At 68.5% G+C, this 17,979-nt stretch overlaps 6 protein-coding genes across 6 annotated transcripts; 3 read left to right on the forward strand and 3 right to left on the reverse strand.

Annotated features, from left to right (window-relative positions):
• The first annotated feature begins 1,359 nt into the window (after window positions 1-1,359).
• On the forward strand, window positions 1,360-1,902 carry V1510DRAFT_423243 (uncharacterized protein). The gene has a single exon (XM_066934913.1). It carries the CDS (start codon window positions 1,402-1,404, stop codon window positions 1,843-1,845), a length of 444 nt encoding a protein of 147 aa, XP_066786715.1. The 5' UTR covers window positions 1,360-1,401; the 3' UTR covers window positions 1,846-1,902.
• V1510DRAFT_423246 (uncharacterized protein) lies at window positions 1,903-3,418 on the forward strand. The gene is made up of 4 exons (XM_066934914.1): window positions 1,903-2,538; window positions 2,593-2,680; window positions 2,790-3,182; window positions 3,231-3,418. The coding sequence occupies exons 1-4, from the start codon at window positions 2,282-2,284 to the stop codon at window positions 3,267-3,269; spliced, it is 777 nt and encodes a 258-aa protein (XP_066786716.1). The 5' UTR covers window positions 1,903-2,281; the 3' UTR covers window positions 3,270-3,418.
• Window positions 3,346-5,586, reverse strand: V1510DRAFT_423251 (glycosyl transferase family group 2-domain-containing protein). The gene has a single exon (XM_066934915.1). The coding sequence runs from the start codon at window positions 5,383-5,385 to the stop codon at window positions 3,610-3,612; it is 1,776 nt and encodes a 591-aa protein (XP_066786717.1). The 5' UTR covers window positions 5,386-5,586; the 3' UTR covers window positions 3,346-3,609.
• A 1,328-nt stretch (window positions 5,587-6,914) lies between these two features.
• V1510DRAFT_440822 (uncharacterized protein) lies at window positions 6,915-11,846 on the reverse strand (the record flags this gene model as incomplete). The annotated part of the gene is made up of 3 exons (XM_066935619.1): window positions 6,915-8,837; window positions 9,201-11,600; window positions 11,670-11,846. Coding segments are annotated over 3 exons (4,500 nt in total), but the record flags the coding sequence as incomplete, so codon positions are not given.
• A 1,242-nt stretch (window positions 11,847-13,088) lies between these two features.
• Window positions 13,089-14,206, forward strand: V1510DRAFT_423255 (mitochondrial 54S ribosomal protein uL5m). The gene has a single exon (XM_066934916.1). It carries the CDS (start codon window positions 13,166-13,168, stop codon window positions 14,117-14,119), a length of 954 nt encoding a protein of 317 aa, XP_066786719.1. The 5' UTR covers window positions 13,089-13,165; the 3' UTR covers window positions 14,120-14,206.
• On the reverse strand, window positions 14,142-17,525 carry V1510DRAFT_423257 (kinase-like domain-containing protein). Its single transcript, XM_066934917.1, has 4 exons — window positions 16,975-17,525; window positions 16,869-16,942; window positions 16,164-16,838; window positions 14,142-16,129 (listed from the first exon to the last, which is right to left on the reverse strand). Exons 1-4 carry the CDS (start codon window positions 17,109-17,111, stop codon window positions 14,289-14,291), a joined length of 2,727 nt encoding a protein of 908 aa, XP_066786720.1. The 5' UTR covers window positions 17,112-17,525; the 3' UTR covers window positions 14,142-14,288.
• Window positions 17,526-17,979: the final 454 nt, after the last annotated feature.

The following is a 17,979-nucleotide window of genomic DNA, read 5'->3' on the forward strand; positions in this document are numbered from 1 at the left end:
GCGGTCTGCCGGCTGTACACGCCGGTTGCCGCTCGTGGGTTCTGGGCCGTCCGGCGGTCTTACGGTTCCTGCTACTTCTCGTAGAGGTCTACAAAAGTCTGTTGTGTCTATAGCTTACGTTGTATTATGGTCTTGTATTACTGAATGTTTTGTATATTCTAGTTCAATGGTGCCTGAGTCGTCTTATGCTCGTAGCCGCGGTCGCGGCGCTTTGTGTGCTTTCGCGCTCGCGTGCTCTCGCGTTGCCAGGTTGCGCGTTTGCGCAACAGCCGAGCGTCTGTGCGGATCAAGGCTGCCGTCCGCGGCCACAATCAGGCAGCCGGCTGTGGCGGTGCGGCAGCCGCGGCCGCGGGACGCGGCGCTCACGCGTGCGGCCGCGAACGCGACCACACGCGTGCCGCCGTTTGCGAGGGCTGCTCTGGCCCTGCCTGCAGGCGGCCTGAAGAGGCGCGGCCGGCCCCAGTCCTGACGCAGCCACTAAGAAACGTAATCTCGGCTGGCGCGCACTTTACGCGTAGGCAGCGCGCGAAGCGCGTCCGCGACCTTCCCGAGCGGGACATCAAGCACCTGCAGGCCCCTGATTGGGCTGGTGTGCTTAGCAAAGGCTACTATTTTAGGAGGCCTCGCCTTGTTTGTTTTGCGTAGCGCCAACCCTGCAACCTGGTCCAGGGGCAACGCCGCGCCCTGTTAGTGTGGCCCGTCCGGCATCGGCTGCGGGCGGCGGGTGGGATCGACAGGAGGCGGTAATTCGGTGGGGTTGGTGCACAACGGCAGCACGCCGGCTGGTGCCGCGACGCGGGGTTGGAACGGGCGGTAGTGCGCGTGCCGAGCGAGCCGGACGGGCCGGGCGCGACCGCCGCGGTCCGGCCAAGCGATCTGTTGTCCGGGCGCTGATCTGGGGCCCTGACTCACAGTGGGCAGGCGGGGCAGGCCGGGCGACGCAGCCAAGCTGCGGCTGAGCAGGCCGGACGCAGCCAGAGTCGCCGCCGCCACCGGCTAGGAACAGGGCGGCGGGCCGGCCGGCAGACGGCCCGTGGGAGCCACGCTGCGGGACGGTGCGCGCGGGGCGGTGCGCCGCGCGGCTGGAACGCTGCTGCAGGTTCCTGTCGCGGCCCAGGGCAGTGGAGCGCATGCACGACGTCAGCCGCCGGTTTGAGATGGCCGTTTTCGTGCGCGCAGCGCAGCGCGCCTGACACGCGCTGGGGCGCGGCCGGCAGCGGCAGATGGCGCTAGACGGAACCGCTGACCGCGCTACTGGGGCCGGCTAGGCCAGAGCGTGGACGGACGGCGCCCCGCGCGTCGCGCGATCGGAGAAATCGTCGGCGCGTGCGACCGGCGTGCGGCGGTAGCGCGCGGCGGGTGCGCCGGGCCGGCGAGCCGCGCCTAGAGACCAGCAGGGCCATGCAGGCCATCACCATCGGTCCAGCAAGGCGCCGGGCTAGTTGGCCCAGTGGAGCGGCGCTGGCGCTGGCGTCGGCTGCAGGCGGACAGGATGGGCAGGGATCGCAAGGCGTCGCGGCGCGAAACGACGGTCCGATGGACCGTTTCGGCCAGGCCTTGCCGTTCGCGTGGGTGCAGGCCCCGAGACGAACCTTAAGCGTGCTAGCGGATTCCGGCGGGCTGTGCGCACCGCCACAGCGCAGCGGCCAGGGTGGCCAGATCGCGCGCGACGCGAAGGCGCCACCGGGCTGGGCGGGCTGCGGCGACAGGTGCACGGTGCGCTGCGCAGCAGACCGGTGGCCCCAGCCACACTTTTTGGGCGGCGCTGGCAGCAGGCGCCAAAGGGGGCGAGCCAGTGGAACGCTAGCTGCAAGCGGGAACATGCGCAGATATAAAATTCATTAGGCAGGACACTAACCCAATAAGGTGTCTAGCGCGTACCCAGGAAGGCAAAAGAAGAGTAAAAGATCAGCCGTTATGCCCTAACCCCAACACATATATAATACCGGCGTTGTCCCCCTCGGGCCGATATTCGTGGTTCTGTCCTGCGGTCTTCAATAACGCTTCCCACACTCTGTCCTGCAGCAGTGTGTCGTCGCGTGCTCTCATTCTACATACTTAAGATCTGATCTCTGTCTCTTTGAACTCTCGCCTGTTCTTGCTCGGCTCTTTTGCGACATTGGCCAGATCCGAGATCTTGAAGAACTGACAGACAAAGACCGGGGTGACATTAACTTGTTTTACTCTGGCACACTGCACGCGACACTGATACCGTATGACATTAACTGAATAGCGTTCCATTCACCCAAAGCATTCCGTCATTTCCCACTCATTGTACATTATGGAAAATCAACTTAATTCACTGAATGTCCCTCGTACCGCCGCTCAAGCCAAGGCTTTTGTGGCGCCTACCTCTCTCTCGTTCCCCATGGCGTCGCCGGACATTACTGCGTCGTTGGAACAGTCGGACTCGTCATTCCCGGGCAAAGATGTCGACATCAAGCCTACGACCGATATCGTGCCGGCGACGCCGGTGGCTGCTGCGGGGGTTGCGCCTGGCAGCAACATGAGCGTGTCGGGGATTGTTCCGACTCTTCAGTAAGTTCGCGGCGCCGCTCGCGGCTGTTGTGGACACGCTGCTAACGTGTCAAGAAACATCGTGGCTACGGTCAACCTGGAGTGTCGGCTCGACCTCAAGACCATTGCGCTGCATGCTCGCAACGCCGAGTACAACCCTAAGGTATGCAGTCTGGTGCGCGCCCGTGCGTAAAGCTTGCTTCCGGGGCCAGCCTTGGCCCCGGTCGCACGGGCGGCCGATGTTTGTTGAGCGGTGTAATAACACGTGCTAGCGTTTTGCGGCCGTCATCATGCGTATCCGCGAGCCCAAGACCACCGCGCTGATCTTCGCGTCCGGCAAGATGGTCGTCACGGGTGCCAAGAGCGAGGACGACTCGAAGCTGGCGTCGCGCAAGTACGCTCGGATCATCCAGAAGCTTGGTTTCAACGCCAAGTTCATGGAGTTCAAGATCCAGAACATTGTCGGCTCGTGTGACGTGCGGTTCCCGATTCGTCTCGAGGGTCTGGCCTTCTCCCACGGCCACTTCTCGTCGTACGAGCCCGAGCTGTTCCCTGGTCTCATCTACCGCATGGTCAAGCCCAAGATCGTGCTGCTGATTTTCGTGTCGGGCAAGATTGTTCTGACGGGTGCCAAGGTCCGAGAAGAGATTTATGCTGCTTTCGAGGTAAGTGCGGCCGCCGGCCTTTTTATGTTCGGTTATACTGACGTCCAGGCTATATACCCTGTGTTGAGCGAGTTCCGAAAACAGTAAAAAAGCAATGTGTATTATAGTAGCGGGTGACTGCGTTCCTCGAACGTTTTTGCTTGCATGTCTCATGGGTCTGGAGCATTTTCATCGGTATTTTATATAATAGTATTTACGAAGGATTATAGATTAAAACAATAAAAAATTCCGCTCAACTCTTATTGTACATGCCCAATGGGCGGACGAGTGTCCAGCTGACCGCTGCGGGGTCGTATGCGGGTGGCTCAGGCGGGTGCTGCTGAGCATGCGGGTCGTGCGGCGCTGCTGCGGGTCGCTGCGGGTCGTGCGGCGGCCAGGCCCGGTCGGCCCTTCCGCTCGCGCCGACCCCGTCGACTCCCTGCGCGCCCTACGGCTTGGCCGACACCTCGTACACGAGCGACGTCGTCCAGAACTGTAGGGCCTGCGCGCGCATCGTCGGAATTGCGCCAAAGACTGCGCCGGCGATCGGAAACAGCACGTAGTCGAGCAGGTTCGTTCGCAGCGACCGCTCGGCAAACGCCTCATCGTGCAGGCCGCTCTCAAGCCGGTGCGCCGCCCGGCGCGCCGGGTCGTCCACCGGTCGGCCGGCGGTGGCTGCACGCGCGGCCGCCAGGGCGTCGTACACCTGGCGGCGGCGCAGCACCAGCGCCAGCCGGTGGTACCGCTCGTAGCAGAAAAACTGCACGACGACGCCAAAGAACGCCGCCGTTCGCAGGACGCTCAGCATGCCCATCAGCGCGCCGACCACGGCCGACAGCACCGGCCCCAGCGGCGAGTGGTCCTCGGGGAACGGGAACAGCGAGCATGCGACGACGTAGATGAGATAGTGGATCGGCAGAAAGTGCGCCTCGTAAATCCGGTGGAGGAGCACGACCAGGGACCAGGTCGGCAGCGGCCGCCGGTCGCCGGCCTTCTCGGCGTCCTTCTCGAGGTCCAGGGGCTCGCGGGCGGCGGCAACAAGCGCGGCCGCGCCGCGAAGCGTGTAGCCGGCGTCGAGCATGCCCCAGGTGTGGCGACAGGCCTGGGTGTAGCGGGCCTTGTTGGAGAGCAGTGTCTGGCGCAGCCACGCGTCGAGGTGCTCGCGCAGCGGGCTGCCCGGCAGTGCGGGCAGCGCGGGCTCGGCGGGCTCGACGTTGCAGTGCGACGCCGGCGAAAAGACCGTGACGGTGTCGAGGCGGCCGGCGGTCGCAAAGTAGCACTTGAGGAACATGTGCAGGTCCTCGCCGACGGCCCCGTCGTCCGTGTCCCAGCCGCCGACGTCGCGGACGAGCTCGAGGGGCAGGGAGTAGGCCGACGTCGGCGTTTTGATGGTCGACGTCCGGTACAGCCCGGCAATGGTCGCCGACGACCACAGCAGGTCCGCGCACCGCACCAGCGGCGACACGGCGTTCGAGTTGCGGTCAAAGACCACGGGCGGGATGTAGAGCGTGCGGTGGCCGTGCGTGGCACGGTGCCGCGAGATGTAGTCAAAGTACGACGGCAGCAAGTGCGTGTCGGCGTCGATGACGGTCACCACCACGCGCGCCTGCGCGTACGCGGCGTCCGCCGCGATCTGTGAGGCGGCCCACGCCATGTTGGCCGATTTGCCGGGCGTCTCGCCGGCGGCGACCGCGTGGATGGTGTGCGACAGCCGCCGGAACGCTCCGGCGAACTCGGCCTCCAGCAGGGCGGCCTTGCCGTCCGCGCCACCCTCGGCGGCCTCCATGGCCAGCACGATGTCGTACGCCGCGCGGGCCCGGCCGTGCCCGGCCAGCACCGCCAGCGTCTGCCGCAGCGTGTGCAGGGTCTCGCCGTAGTTGGGCACCACCACGACGTGCACCACCTCCGACGGCTCGTCCTCGGCCGGCCGCCGCCCGCGCGCCGCCGCGGTCTGCAGCGCCAGTGCCAACACTCCCTGGTACACTGCTGTCAGGGCGTAGATCGCCCGGAGGGTGAACCCCACGACGCAGGCGTGCGTCGCCGCCGCCGTCAGCGCAAACAGCACTACCAGTGCCTGCGCGCCCCCGGACACGGTCTCGGCGTCGCCCGCCGCATGCCGCGCCCGCACGTACGAGCTCGTCAGCATCATCACGGCCACCGTGGAGACGCCGGGCGTGACCCGGGCGCCATAGGCCGTCCAGCGACTGACGACCTGGCCAGCCATCTCGGCATTTCTCTATGTGTGTTGTCGCTGTGTGGCTCGCTCTCGCTCTCGCTCTCGGCTCTCGTTCTCGACTGCTGTCTGTGGCTCTGCCGTGCTTGCTGCGGTCTCGTAGGCCTCGTCCGTTGCTCGTTCGCTGTTCTTGATAGTCGAAACGTCGAGGTCAGCAGATACGCAACTCCCACTAGTCATCGTCCCGTTTTCAGCCACCTCCGGCGCCACACTGCCTCGCACAGCCACCCCCTAGTCGAGTCGCCAACGGCGGCCATGTCCGCTGCCACGCGCGCACTGCGTGCCCTGCACCGCCACGCGCGCGGCCGGCCATATAGCCGCAAAGGCTCGCCGTGGCGGTGCGCGAGCCTCCGGCGGCGACTCCGTCGAGGGTGGCTGCCCTGCGGGCAGGCTACACGAGCGGCGCCAGCCGCACTGCGTGCGGCTCAGATCTGCCCGCAGGGCAGCCACCTCGACGGAGTCGCCGCCGGAGGTTCACCCGTGGCGGCGCGTATATAGCCGCCCACCGTATAGCCGCCGCAGGGCCAACACCGACCCCCATATAGCCGCGTGGCGCAGCACGGGCGCATAGCCGCATCTTAGCCGAGTGTTCAATGATTAATTAACTAGATGAAATGTTCAGACATGTAAAAATACATTGTAAAATACAACACGTAAGTCATGCAATCGTCGATCTATACAGTGGGCGCCGGCTCGGCGCCGAGGGTGTCGTCAGCCGGATGGGCGCCGGAGTCGTTGGCGCCAGACTCGTTGACTTCATTTGCTTCGTAGAAGATGGCGTCGGTGGTGGCGTCGTCGTCGATTGTCGAAATCGTGGTATTTGGGTCGGTGGGGTCGAAGGTGGCGTCGGCGGCGGCGGGGGCGGCAGAGGCGAGGTCGGCGGGCTCGGAGGACGCCTCAGCGGATGCAGGGGCCGCCTCGGCGGGCTCAGAGGGCGCCTCGGCGGACTCAGAGGGCGCCGTAGCGTCGACCGGCGCTCCGGCGGTCTCGGTGCGCACTTCGGCAGGCGCTTTGGCGGTCTCGGCGGGCGCTTCGGCGGCCTCGGCGGGCGCTTCAGCGGTCTCCGCGCGCGCCTCGGCCGCGTAGGCAGCGCCCGCGGGCTCAGCCGGCGTGTCCGCCGCACCGGCGTCCGCGCCACCGCGCGACAGCGCCGCAATCGACGCCATCGCCGCCCGAATGCCCGCCTCGGTCGGCGAGTCCTGCGAGCCCGGCGACACAGAGTCGTCGGCGTCGGTTCGCGACGCGTCCGCCTCGTACGACTCGCTCGAGCCGCTCGTGTCGCGCTCGCCCAGGCCAATGCTGTCCTTGGAGGCCTCGGAGATGATGCTCGACTCGTTCTGCTTCATGAGCTCCTGGCGGCGCTTCTCGCGGCGGCGGCGGCGCTCCTCGCGCATTTCGCGCACGTCCATGCTGCGCTCGCCGCGGCCGGTGCTGGCCGTGCGGATGGGCTCGTCGCGCACGAGGTCGGCCAGCGCAGACGCCGCCGCGGTCGTGTCCTCGCCCGAGGCCGCCAGCTTGGCCTGGGCCTGGCGCGCGGCCGCGCGGCGGCGCGCGCTGCGCGCGTCGCCCGCGGCCGGGCCCGCGGCCCGCAGCTTCGCCAGCAGGTTGTCCATGACGGCCGCGCTCTCGGTCTTGTCGGCCGCGCCCGCCGTCAGCAGGGTCGGCGACGCCGGCTCGCCCGCCGGCTCGTGCGCCTTGCGCTGCGCGTCCAGCACCTTCTTGCGGCGCGCCTCGTACATGCGCTGCTCGTCCTCGCGCTGCACGTTCTCCTTGCGCGCCTTGGAGTAGTCGTTGACAAAGTTGGCGAACTTGGCAAAGAACGTCGCGCGCGAGCCCGCGTCGCCCGCGTCCTCGCCAAAGTACTTCATCAGGCTCTCGAACGTGCGCTCGGTGTTGGTCAGGTGCTCGTCCAGGTAGTCGCGCTTCTTGCGCGCGTCCGACAGCACCGGCCGCACGACCTTGAGCACGCGGTCCTCGGGGTGGAACTTGCTCGCGTCCGACAGGTTGCCAAAGTCGATCGAGTCCTGCACGTTCTTGATGTTCTGGATGAACTGGCGGCAGTCGGTCTCGACCTGGTCGATCGACATCTTGGCCATCGCCATCACGTCCTTGAGCTCGTCGATGAAGCCCTCGAGCTGGGGGAAGCTCGTCCGCACGATCTTCTCGACGTAGTGCAGGAACGTCATCGTGTTGGTCTCGTCCTTCATGAACGCCAGCCGCGCGAGCGTGCCGATCTTGAACCCGGTCGCCTGCTTGGTCGGGTCGTTCATGTAGTTGCCCACCGCCAGGATGATGTCCAGCAGGTCGCGCAGCTTGGCCGAGTTGCGCACCGCCTCGGACGCCGCGTCGATCGTGCGCAGCTTGCCGACGAGCTCGTCGTAGTCCTTCTCGATGTTTTTGGTCAGCAGCAGCGCGCGGATGCGCGACTTCCAGTACGCCTGCAGCGAGAAGCACAGCTCGAGGTAGAGCTGGTCCGCGCGCGTGAGCTCCGACGGGTCCTTCTCGCGCACGCGCCCGTCCGCCGCGCTCGCGCTGTACGGCATCAGGTTGCGCGCGACCGAGTCGGGGATCCGCACGAGGTCGTCCTTGGCGAGGAACTCGAGCACGTTGGTGCTGTTCATCACCTCCTTGTCGCACCGCAGGATCTTGAGCACCGTCTCCTCGACCGAGAGGTTGGCGAACACGTGCAGGTTGATGCCGAACTGCTGCGCCAGGTCCCGCGAGATGAAGCTCTTCTTCTCGGCGTTCTCCGCCTTCTTGGCCGCGAACTTCTTGATCTCCTTGGCCGCAAAGATCCGCTCGACCTCGTCGAAGATGCCCTTCTTGTACAGCAGCGAGTACACGCCCGTGTCCTTGATTTTCTTGCGGTTGGGGCGCTCCTCGTCCAGGAGCTGCTCGTCGACGTCCGACGCCGTCGACAGCGACGACAGCGAGTCCTCCGAGTCCGACTGCGTGAGCATGGGCGTGCGGAGCTTGCCCATCGTGGACCAGAGCGTGTACTCGACTGCGTCGAGCTTTTCCCAGTGCATTGGCTTGAGCTTGCGCTTGGGCCGCGGCGTGTTGGGGTCTGTGCCCTTGGGCGCGTCGTTTTCCTTGGCCTGCACCTTGCGGACGGGCCCGGACGGCAGCGGCGGCGGCGGGGGGGCGCCGCCCATGCCGGGCGGGAGCGGCGGCGGTGGCGGCGGGCCACCGCCGAGGCTGGGGGGCAGCGGCGGCGGCGGAGGGGCGCCGCCGAGACTTGGAGGGAGCGGCGGCGGCGGCGGCGGCGGCGGGCCGCCCATGCCCGGGGGCAGTGGCGGCGGCGGCGGCGGCGGCGGCGGCGGAGCCGCGCCCTGGCCGAACTTGAGGTTGTCCGGCAGCGGCGGCGGCGGCGGAGGCGGCGGCGGCGGCGGCCCCGGGGCCGCGCCCGCCGCAGGAACGCCCACCGGCGCCGGCACGCCCGTCTCGCTGCCCTCGTTGATGGTTTCCAGCGTCGGCGTGGCCGCCAGCGACGGCGAAGCGCCGCCGACACCGCGCTCGCCCGCAACGAGCGTGCCGGCCGCGATTCCGCCGGCCGCGGCCTCGGAATCGACCGCGACCATGCCCACCGGCACCACGTCCGCCGGCAGCACGCCGGCCGGAACCATGTTGGCCGGAATCAGGACCATGCCGTCGGGCACAACGAGCTGCTCGGACGACCGCACGGCCGGGATGTCGCCCGAGACCATGTGAGCCGGCACGGCGACCATGCCGGCCGGGATAATCGCGCCTTCGGCTGGGTTTCCTGTCTGATCAGTCGGGTGCTCTTGTGGAGAAAGGCTGGGAACGGAGAGAGAGAGGGGGGCGATCGGAGAGGACGACGTTGCCGGGCCGGAGGCTGGACCGCCGGCGGCAGACGGCGCGGACGTAGAGGCCACGGCGGCGGGCGCGGCAGACGCCAAACCGCCCGGTGCCGCCGCAGCGGCCGTGCCTGCTGCAGCGGCCATGCCCGGCGGCTCTCCGGCCGTCCCGTCGGGTGCGAGGTCGGACGAATAATTACCAGTTGTCGAGTACGGGCTCGGGCCCGGACTGCTCGCCGGCGGCACCCAGTTGCCGCCGTTGATGGCGCGCATGACCGATTCGATGATCTCTGGGTTCGGCAGCAGATACACGTCGCCGGCGTCGGTGGCGCGCTTGCGGATGCTGTTGTCTGGGGGCGACCCGGACAGGGATTTGCGCTGGACCGGCGCGCGCGGGACGACGGCAGCCGCGGGCGTGGTGGCAGCGGTGGCAGCCGCGGCTGCTGGTGACGCCGTCGCCGCGCGCGCCGCGTCCAGGGCCATGTCCGAGCCCGCCTCGTCGCCGTCGTAGCGCTTCACGCGCCGCGTCAGCTCGCTCAGCAGGTTGCTCGACATGGAGCGCACCGCGTTCGTCGCCGACTGGCGGCGCGACGAAAAGTCGGCGCTGTCGCGCTTGGCCGCCGGCTTGCGCGGGCCCTTCGGGCGGCCGATGAAGCGCGTGTGGGACGAGCCCGGCGAGTCCAGCAGCGAGCTGCGCTTGCTCGGAGACGGCGGGCCGTCGTCCCCGCGCTGGTCGTACGAGTAGGAGCTGCGGGCGCTGGCGGCCGAGTCCCGGCGGTGGTCGTCCTCGGAGCCGTAGCCGCGGATGCCGAGGCCGTCGGCGTCGTAGTAGTCGAACTCGCGGGCCTCGCGCTGCAGCGAGTCCATGCGGTCGCGCAGCTCGCGCAGGCGCGGGGACGGCTCGACGCGCGCGTCCCAGGCGCGGCCCTCGTTGCGGTACTCGGAGGTCTTGCGCGAGAGCTGGTCCTCGAGCGCGAGCACGATGGCGTTGCGGTCGAGGCCGCCGCGCAGGCCGCCCAGCGTCGGGGTGCGCTCCTGCTCGTGCACGAGCAGGTACAGCTCGCGGATCTCCATCTCGGAGGTCTGCAGGTGCTGCATGTGGACCTGGCGCAGCTCGTCGAGCTCGGCGCGCAGCGCGGCGTGGTTGCGCTTCTGCAGGTTGATGATCTCCTCCTGCTCGGCGACCTCCTTCTGGAGCTTGGCGACCATGCCGTCGGCGCCGAGCGCGACCTGCTGGGCCATCTCCTCGCGCTCGGCCAGGGCCTGCTCGGCGCGGTTGTTGGCCTCCATGGCCTCGACGATCGCCCGGCGCGCCTGCTCGTCCGAGTACATCTTGTTGAGCAGGTCCTGGACCGAGAACTGCAGCGTGGTGCGCAGGTTGCGGTTCGGCAGCAGGCGGTCCATGACGACGTGCGACAGCACGCCGTCGATCAGCTTGAGCGCGTACTTGCGGTCCGTGGACGAGTCGTTGCGCAGCAGCAGCAGGTGCTGCATGGACGACACAAAGTGGTCCTCGGACGACGTGCCCTTGACCTTCTGCCACATCTCCTCGGCGATCTCGACCGGGTCGTCGAGGTCGCGCAGCTCGTCCTCCTGCGCGCGCTCCATGAGGTCCTCGTAGTCGAGCGCGGCCGCGTCCTCGTACTGCTGGATCTGCTCCGTGATCAGGTCGTAGTTGAACTCGCGCATGCGGGCCAGGATCCGCGAGAACCCGCACGACTTGAACTGCGCGCGCACGTGCACGCGGATCCGGATCTCCTCCGAGCCCTGCGCCAGGATGTTGGCCAGCAGCAGCGTCGCGACCGAGTACTCCATCAGCATGTTCTCCGAGCCCACGCCGCCGGCGCGCACCTCGTCCGACGCGCCGACGAGCGAGCCCATCTTGCCGCGCCCGGACAGCGACTCCTCGACGGTCTGCATCCAGATCTCGAACCGGCCCTGCTCCGACAGCGCCGGCCGCAGCTGCTCGAACGACGCGAGCACCTGCGTGTGCCCGAACGGGTGCGCCCAGTGCGCCAGGAACGTCAGGATGTCCGTGATCAGCTTGCGCGTCGCCAGCCGCGGCGACACCAGCGACCCGATGATGGCCGGGATGCACTTGGTCGACTTGAGCGCCTCGTGCGCCGCGTCCTCCAGGTTCAGCAGCGTCTTCAGGCACTTGACCAGGTTGTACTCGAGCTCGAGCTCCTCCGGCGTGCCCGGGTACCGCTGGTTGAGCTGGCGCAGCACCGTCGTCAGCGCCAGCTCGCCCTGGGCCTCGAGGAACTTCTTGACCCACAGGATCGTCTCGGTCCGCAGGCACACGCGCAGGTTGCCCAGCTGCTTGGCCGTGATGCTGCGGTCCATGATCTTGCGCACGTACCACTCGGGGTCGTCCTCGCCGGGGTCCTTGGCGATCATGCTCTTGCGGCTGCCGCCGACCATGCTCTGCCGGTGGCTCGCGATTGTCGTCGCCACCGCCGACACGCCGTGGCTGGCGTGCTTCTGCTGCTCCGTGAGCGCGTCCTGGTGGATGAGCATCCACTTCTTGGCCGCCGGGAACTGCAGCATCTGCTGCCGCGCGGCCGCCGGCAGCTTCTTGAAGTCGCGCTTGTTCATCAGCGACTGGAACATGCGGTCGATCATGACCTCGTCCGGCATGTTGGGGTCCTCAGGCGCGTTCGTCGGCGACTGCAGCGGCGCCAGGTGCAGCGACGACGACGACGGCGACGGCACGAGGCCCTTGGCCGCGCGGTCGTACGGGAACGAGTACGCGCCGGACCCGCTGGACCCCGTCGACGAGATCGTCGACGACCGCGTCGGCGGCGGGCCCTCCTGCTGCTGCTGCTGCTGCTGCTGCTGTTTGCTGCGCTTGCGCGCCGACCCAAAGATGGACGACGCCGACGAGTTGCGCGACCCGACCGAGTGCACCGACGCCGCCGACGACTGCACGCCCGTCGGCGGCGCCGGCAGCGGCTTGCGGCTGTCTGGCGCAGGCATCGCGGGGGCCGCGGGGGCGCGCGAGCGCGGTCTTGCTCACTGCGCGCGCCTGCTGCGGCGTCCGCGGCCTGTGCCGCCTGGTGCGCCCTGGGGACGCTCGGTGATGGCTGCCGACTGGCTGCCCACCGCTGTCTGTGCGCGCTTGCGGCACGCGCTGTGGTCTAGGGCTGGTGATCGCTGCGCTTCGTGGCCCGCGCCGTGTGCTCTCGGGCTCGCGATCGCCGTCTGGTGTGGTGGCTGTAGGGGTGCGCCCGCGATCGTGTAAGTTTGGCGTTGGCCGGCGATTTGCAAAATGGCGGGTCGTCACGTGCCTCGCCGCCGCCGCAGGACCTGCGTGGACCGAGTCCAGGGGGCGGACCGGCCTGCGCCGGCGCGCTGGCGCGCTGCCCGCTCCAGCGCGCCGGCACGTGAGCCGGCGCGCTGGCCCCGTGTCCGCGGCCTTGGACCCAGGGGCACCTAGCGGTAGCGCGTACGCCGCCGGCCGCGTCCCCGACGCGCGTGAGGCTGGGCGTGGGGCGTCCGTGCGACCGCGCCTGCGGCTGGCCTGGATCGCGCGGCTGTGCCAGACACGCCGGCGGGCGGCCGCGGGCGCCGCCAGGCCGCCGGCGCGCTGGCCGCGAGACGAACAGGGCGCCGCCGCGCGGGCGGGGGCGCCGCGCGCACCGCCGCGCACCGCCACGCCTAGCCGCTACCCGCATCCGTCGTCTGCCGGCCGCCGCTCTCGGCCCAAGTGGCCCGCAGGGGTGTCCACGTCAGGCCGGCGGGCCACCAGCGCCGCCGGCCGCGGCGTCCGCCGCGGTGGGGACCGTGCAGCCGCGGGTCACCGGTGCCAAGTGTCTGACATGCAGGTCACGGGACCGCCCCGGACGTGTTACCTCAGCCGCCGTGGCGCGTGGCCGTGCGCGCCGGCGTCACGTGCTCGCCGAAAAACTTTTCTCCCGTTCCGCCGCCGTCCGCTCCATCACGAAGGCAAGATGCTGGCAGACTGCACCCCGGTCGTCCTCGGCGCGCGCGCCATGGCGTCCTCAATTCGCTCGGCCGTCTCGCGGTCCGTCTCCCGCGGCTTCCACAGCGCGCCGGCCGTCGCCAAGGCCGGCGTCTCGATCGTCCACCCGGTCCACCACCGGGTCAAGATTAACAAGGCCGTGCTCAAGCCCAAGCTGCGCGAGGCCGTCCTCACACCGCACTGGGACGTGCGCTCGCACCGGTTCCGCCCCCAGCAGACCCAGCTCGACCGGGTCCAGAACTACTACGAGACCACGGTCGAGCCCGACATGCTCCTGCTCAACTACAAGCACGGCGAGACCGAGTACAAGGGCAACCCGCTGCGCGAGTGGGACGGCTCGTCGCCATACCACCTCAACCGTGGCCCGGCCGTGCCCCGCGGCTCGGCGTCGCCGCTGCCCAAGATCCGGCCGCGCACGTGGCAGAACATCCCCAAGCTCGAGTCCATCTGGCTGCACTGCTGGGTCAAGGAGGCCAAGGCCAACAGCGAGCTGGCCGTGCCCGCCGGCATCCTGCTCCAGCAGATCTCGGGCGCGCGCTCGTACCCGATCTTCTCCAAGACGGCCGTGCCCGGCTGGTCGCTCAAGCGCCGCACGCGCATGGGCGCGCGCGTGCAAATCAAGGGCGAGCTCATGCACCAGTTCCTGGTCAACCTCGTCGACGTCGTCCTGCCGCGCATCAAGGACTGGAAGGGCGTCAAGAACTCGTCCGGCGACAAGTTCGGCAACATCTCGCTCGGCCTGCAGCCCCAGCACGTCAAGTTCTTTCCCGAGGTCGAGGGCGCCGGCGACCTGTGGGCGCGCGTGCCCGGCCTCGACATCACCTTCGTGACCTCGGCCCAGACCGACCCCGAGGCGCGCACCTTCCTCTCGTCGCTCGGCCTCATCTTCACCGGCAAGGAGAGCCTGCCGACGCACAAATAGGCGCCCTGCCTCTGTATATAGCCCGCACGTTGTAAATCAGGGTATGCTCATTATAGTATATACAAGTCTGAACGAAACATTAAACAATACTCGGCGTCCGCGGCCTTAGTGTCCGCTGTAATCCTGCCGTCGCCGCGGAAACCCGCTCACAGCCCAAACTCCGTCCTCCCTAGCTCGGCGGCACCTCGGTCTCGGGCGTGGCCACGTCTGCCGCCATGAACGGCAGCAGGAACTCGTGCGCCAGCAGCTCCGCCGCCGTCGGCCGCTTGTTGTGGTCCAGCTCGAACGCGCGCCGCAAAAAGTCCTGCGCCTCGGCCGAGCACACCGCCGGGATCTCGGGCGCGCACATCGTGCCGATCTTGTACAGCGCCTGCATCTGCGAGAACTCCGGGAACGGGTGCTTGCCCGTGAACATCTCGACCACGAGGCAGCCGAGCGACCAGATGTCGGCCTTGACCGTGTACGACGTCTGCTTGACGACCTCCGGCGCCATCCAGTACACCGAGCCCTGCAGCGACGGCCGGTGGTGCTTGGTCGAGAGCAGCCCGGCGTCCATGCGCTTGGAGATCCCAAAGTCCGAGATCTTGATCTTGCCCTTGTTGTCCACGAGCACGTTCGCGCCCTTGATGTCCCGGTGGATGATGTCGCGCCCGTGCAAGTAGTTGAGCCCGGACAGGATCTGGCGCACAAACGTGCGGATCAGCGGCTCCTCGAACTCGCCGTACGTCGTCAGCAGCGCGTAGACCGAGCCGCCGGGCACGTACTCGAGGAAGATGTTGAGGAACTGCCCGTCCGAGTTGAAGCCCAGGTACTGCACGATGTTCTCGTGGTGCAGGTCCCGCAGCAGCTCGATCTCGCGCTGCAGCGAGTCCAGCATCGCCTTCTTGCGCTGCTGATCGTTGTTGTCGCCCTTGATGAGCTCGGCCTGCTTGACCGCCATCAGCTCGCCCGTGAGCGCGTTCAGCCCGAGCACGACCGTGCCAAAGCTGCCCGTGCCGATCAGCGCGCCGCGGATCCACTTCATGGGCCCGCGGTCCTCCATGCTCGTCTCGTCGTCCGAGAGCTCCTCGGGGATGTCGTCCACGCTGTCGACCTCGATGAACGAGTTGTTGTCCGACATCATCGTGTCGCTCTTGGTGAACGAGAACGGCGAGCCGGGCCGCTCGAGCGGCGACAGCGACGGCTGCGGGTGGTGCGACGCGATCGACGGCTCGCGCTGCTCCTCCTGCTCGCCGAGACTGTTGGCGCTGACGACGCTGCCGGCGCTCTTGGACCGCTCGGGCATGTCCAGGTCGAGCGCGCCGTCCTCCTGGATCGGCTCCTCGTCGTACAGCGACCGCTGCCGCTCGTTGGCGCTCGTGAAGCTGCGCGCCGTCACCGACCGCCGGCTCGACACCGAGTTGCGCACCGACGACGACCGCTTGTGGCCATACAGCGAGCTGTGCGTGCCCGGGCCCGACACCGGCGAGCTGCCCTCGGCGTTCAGCCACGCGTCGCCAATGCTCGGCACCGGCGGCAGCGACTCGCGCCCGGACGCGAACGACGAGATCGTCGCCGTCGACATGCGCCCGCTCAGCCCCGAGATGCGCTTCGACCGCCGGATCGAGTTGCGCACCGTCTGCTGCAGCACCCGGCTCTCGTGGCCGGGGAAGTACTCGGCCAGGTTGAGCGAGATGAGCTCGCTCGGCGGCCGCTGGCCAAAGAACTGCTGCAGCCGGTTCGTGCGCGCGCTCTTGAGCACGTCGCTCGACTGCGAGCTGAAGCTCTCGATCGACCCCAGCGACAGCGACGGCTCGTGCCGGCTGGGCTCCTTGGGTTCGGTCTGCCGCGCGTCGCGCGCCTCCTTCTCGCTCGCCCTGAGCTGGTTCCGGAAGATCTGCTGCGAGACGTGCAGCTCCTCCGAGTCGGGCGCGGTGCCCTTCTTGACGAGCATGAGCCGCTCGCGCTCGTGCTCGCGGCGGCCGACCGCGAAGCAGATCGCCACGAGCTCCTCGTCCTCGACTGCGCGGACTGGCCGTCAGCGCTGCCGGCGCGCGCCACTCACCCTTGCCGCTCTTGTCGTGCACGTGCACGCCCCAGAGCTCGACGTCGTCCCGGATGCCCATCTTGCGCAGCGCGCGCTTCTTGATCAGCGTGCTGTTGTAGTGCCCGCTGACGTCGATCAGCTTGGTGTGGCCCTCGGGGAAGATGAACTTGACCGTGCCCTGCGGCATCGACTCGGCCGGCGACCGCATCGGCGGCGTGTCGGTGCTGGGCGACACCAGCGGCGACGTGCTCTGCGGCACCACGTACGAGTGTCTGTTGGAGTTGCCGTACTTGGCCGTCTGCGTCGCCGCCGCCGCGCCCGAGCCCGGCGCCGGCGCCGACACGGACGTCTGCACCGGCGTCGACGTCGCCGCCGCCGGCGTCGTCGGCGCCGAGCTGGCCACGCCCGCGCCCGGCACCGTCGCAGGCGACCCCGGCGGCGCGCGCGCCGCCGTCGGGTCCGTCGGCGACTGTGGCACGCCCACCGGTCGCTGCGGCATCAGCACGACGCCGTTTTTGATCGTGTACGCGGCCGCCCACGAGTCACGGCTCGGCCGCTGCGTGGCGTAGCACTTGCTGCGCAGGTTCTTGATGGCCACGTACAGGCGCACGCGGTCGCCGACCTTGAGGATGCCGAGCTCGCGCAGCACGTTCTGGTCGCACGCCAGCAGCGCCTCGCCGTCGATGTGGTTGTCTACGTCAGCGCGCCCCCGCGGCAACTCACCCGCAAACAGCTCGACGTACTTGGCGCAGTTCACCGACCGCAGCCACTCGCCCACGCTCAATTCGGTCCATCGGCTGTCGTCAGCGCGCCCCTGCCTTCCACGTACGAAACCTCGTCGGCCAGCCCGGCCGGCTCACTAAACGCCGGCGACGTCGGGCTCGGCAAGGCCGGCGCGCCGTGCCCGCCCGCAAACGACCCGCGCAGTGGCGACATCGCCGACGGCTGCGTCAAATACACGGCCATCTCTGCGTGGTCCTGCTGCCCGTGGCCCTGTCGGCTCGTGTTTGTTCGTTGGGTGCGCTCCACCTTCGCGCTGTCTGGTCCGTTGGTTGCTCACCGGCGCATTGCCCCGCGCTCGGCCGTGTGTCTGGCTGTGTGCGCCGTGCCGCTGTTCTGCCCAGGCAACCACCTGGCGGTCTCCACAAGACTTGCGTGAGAGGTCGGGCGTAAAAAAATCAAATATATGCTGGCCGGCTAACTCAGGGACACATCACCAGAAGTGCAACTTGAAACCGCGGCGGCGTCACGGCAAGCGCTGAGAGGAGTTAGTGGGAACTAGCTGCGCGGTGCCTGGACGGAGCATACAGTCATGCGCGGGGCCCTAACCCGTAGTCACGTCCGTTTAGGGACTGGTCTGCGAATAGCGTTGCGTCCGCCGCTCTAGGCGTCGCATGTATGCAGCGCATCCGCGCCAGTCTGCAGGAGAAGCGCGCGGACTGCGCACGACCTGCGGGCTACGGCCACTGCGGCTGTAGCCCGCGTCGCCATGACGCACACGACCGGCCGTACCGCTGCGCTGGATCCGCGCCGCCGGGCTGGGTCGCCGCGCCCGCCGCGGACCGCCGCGCCGGCCGGCGATACGCGAGCGCCGGCCGGCGGGGCGCGCCGCCGCTGTGGATCGGCGGACCTGCATGGACCTGCGTGCGCTGCGCACGCCTTGTCCGCGGGACCCGCCCCGCCTGCCGGGCCGCTGCAGCGCGACGTCGGCGGCGCCTGCCGTAGGCAGCGCGCGGCACGGCGCGGCAGGGGCGCGGCTGAGCTCCACTGCTGAGCCACAGCTGCTGGCGCGGTGCCTGGCGAGATGCTACGCCGGCAGTAGCCGCGGCGCTGC

This window comes from Dipodascopsis tothii (assembly GCF_038497935.1).
Source record: "Dipodascopsis tothii strain CBS 759.85 unplaced genomic scaffold V1510scaffold_44, whole genome shotgun sequence".
Lineage (NCBI taxonomy): Eukaryota > Fungi > Ascomycota > Lipomycetes > Lipomycetales > Lipomycetaceae > Neoaidaea > Neoaidaea tothii.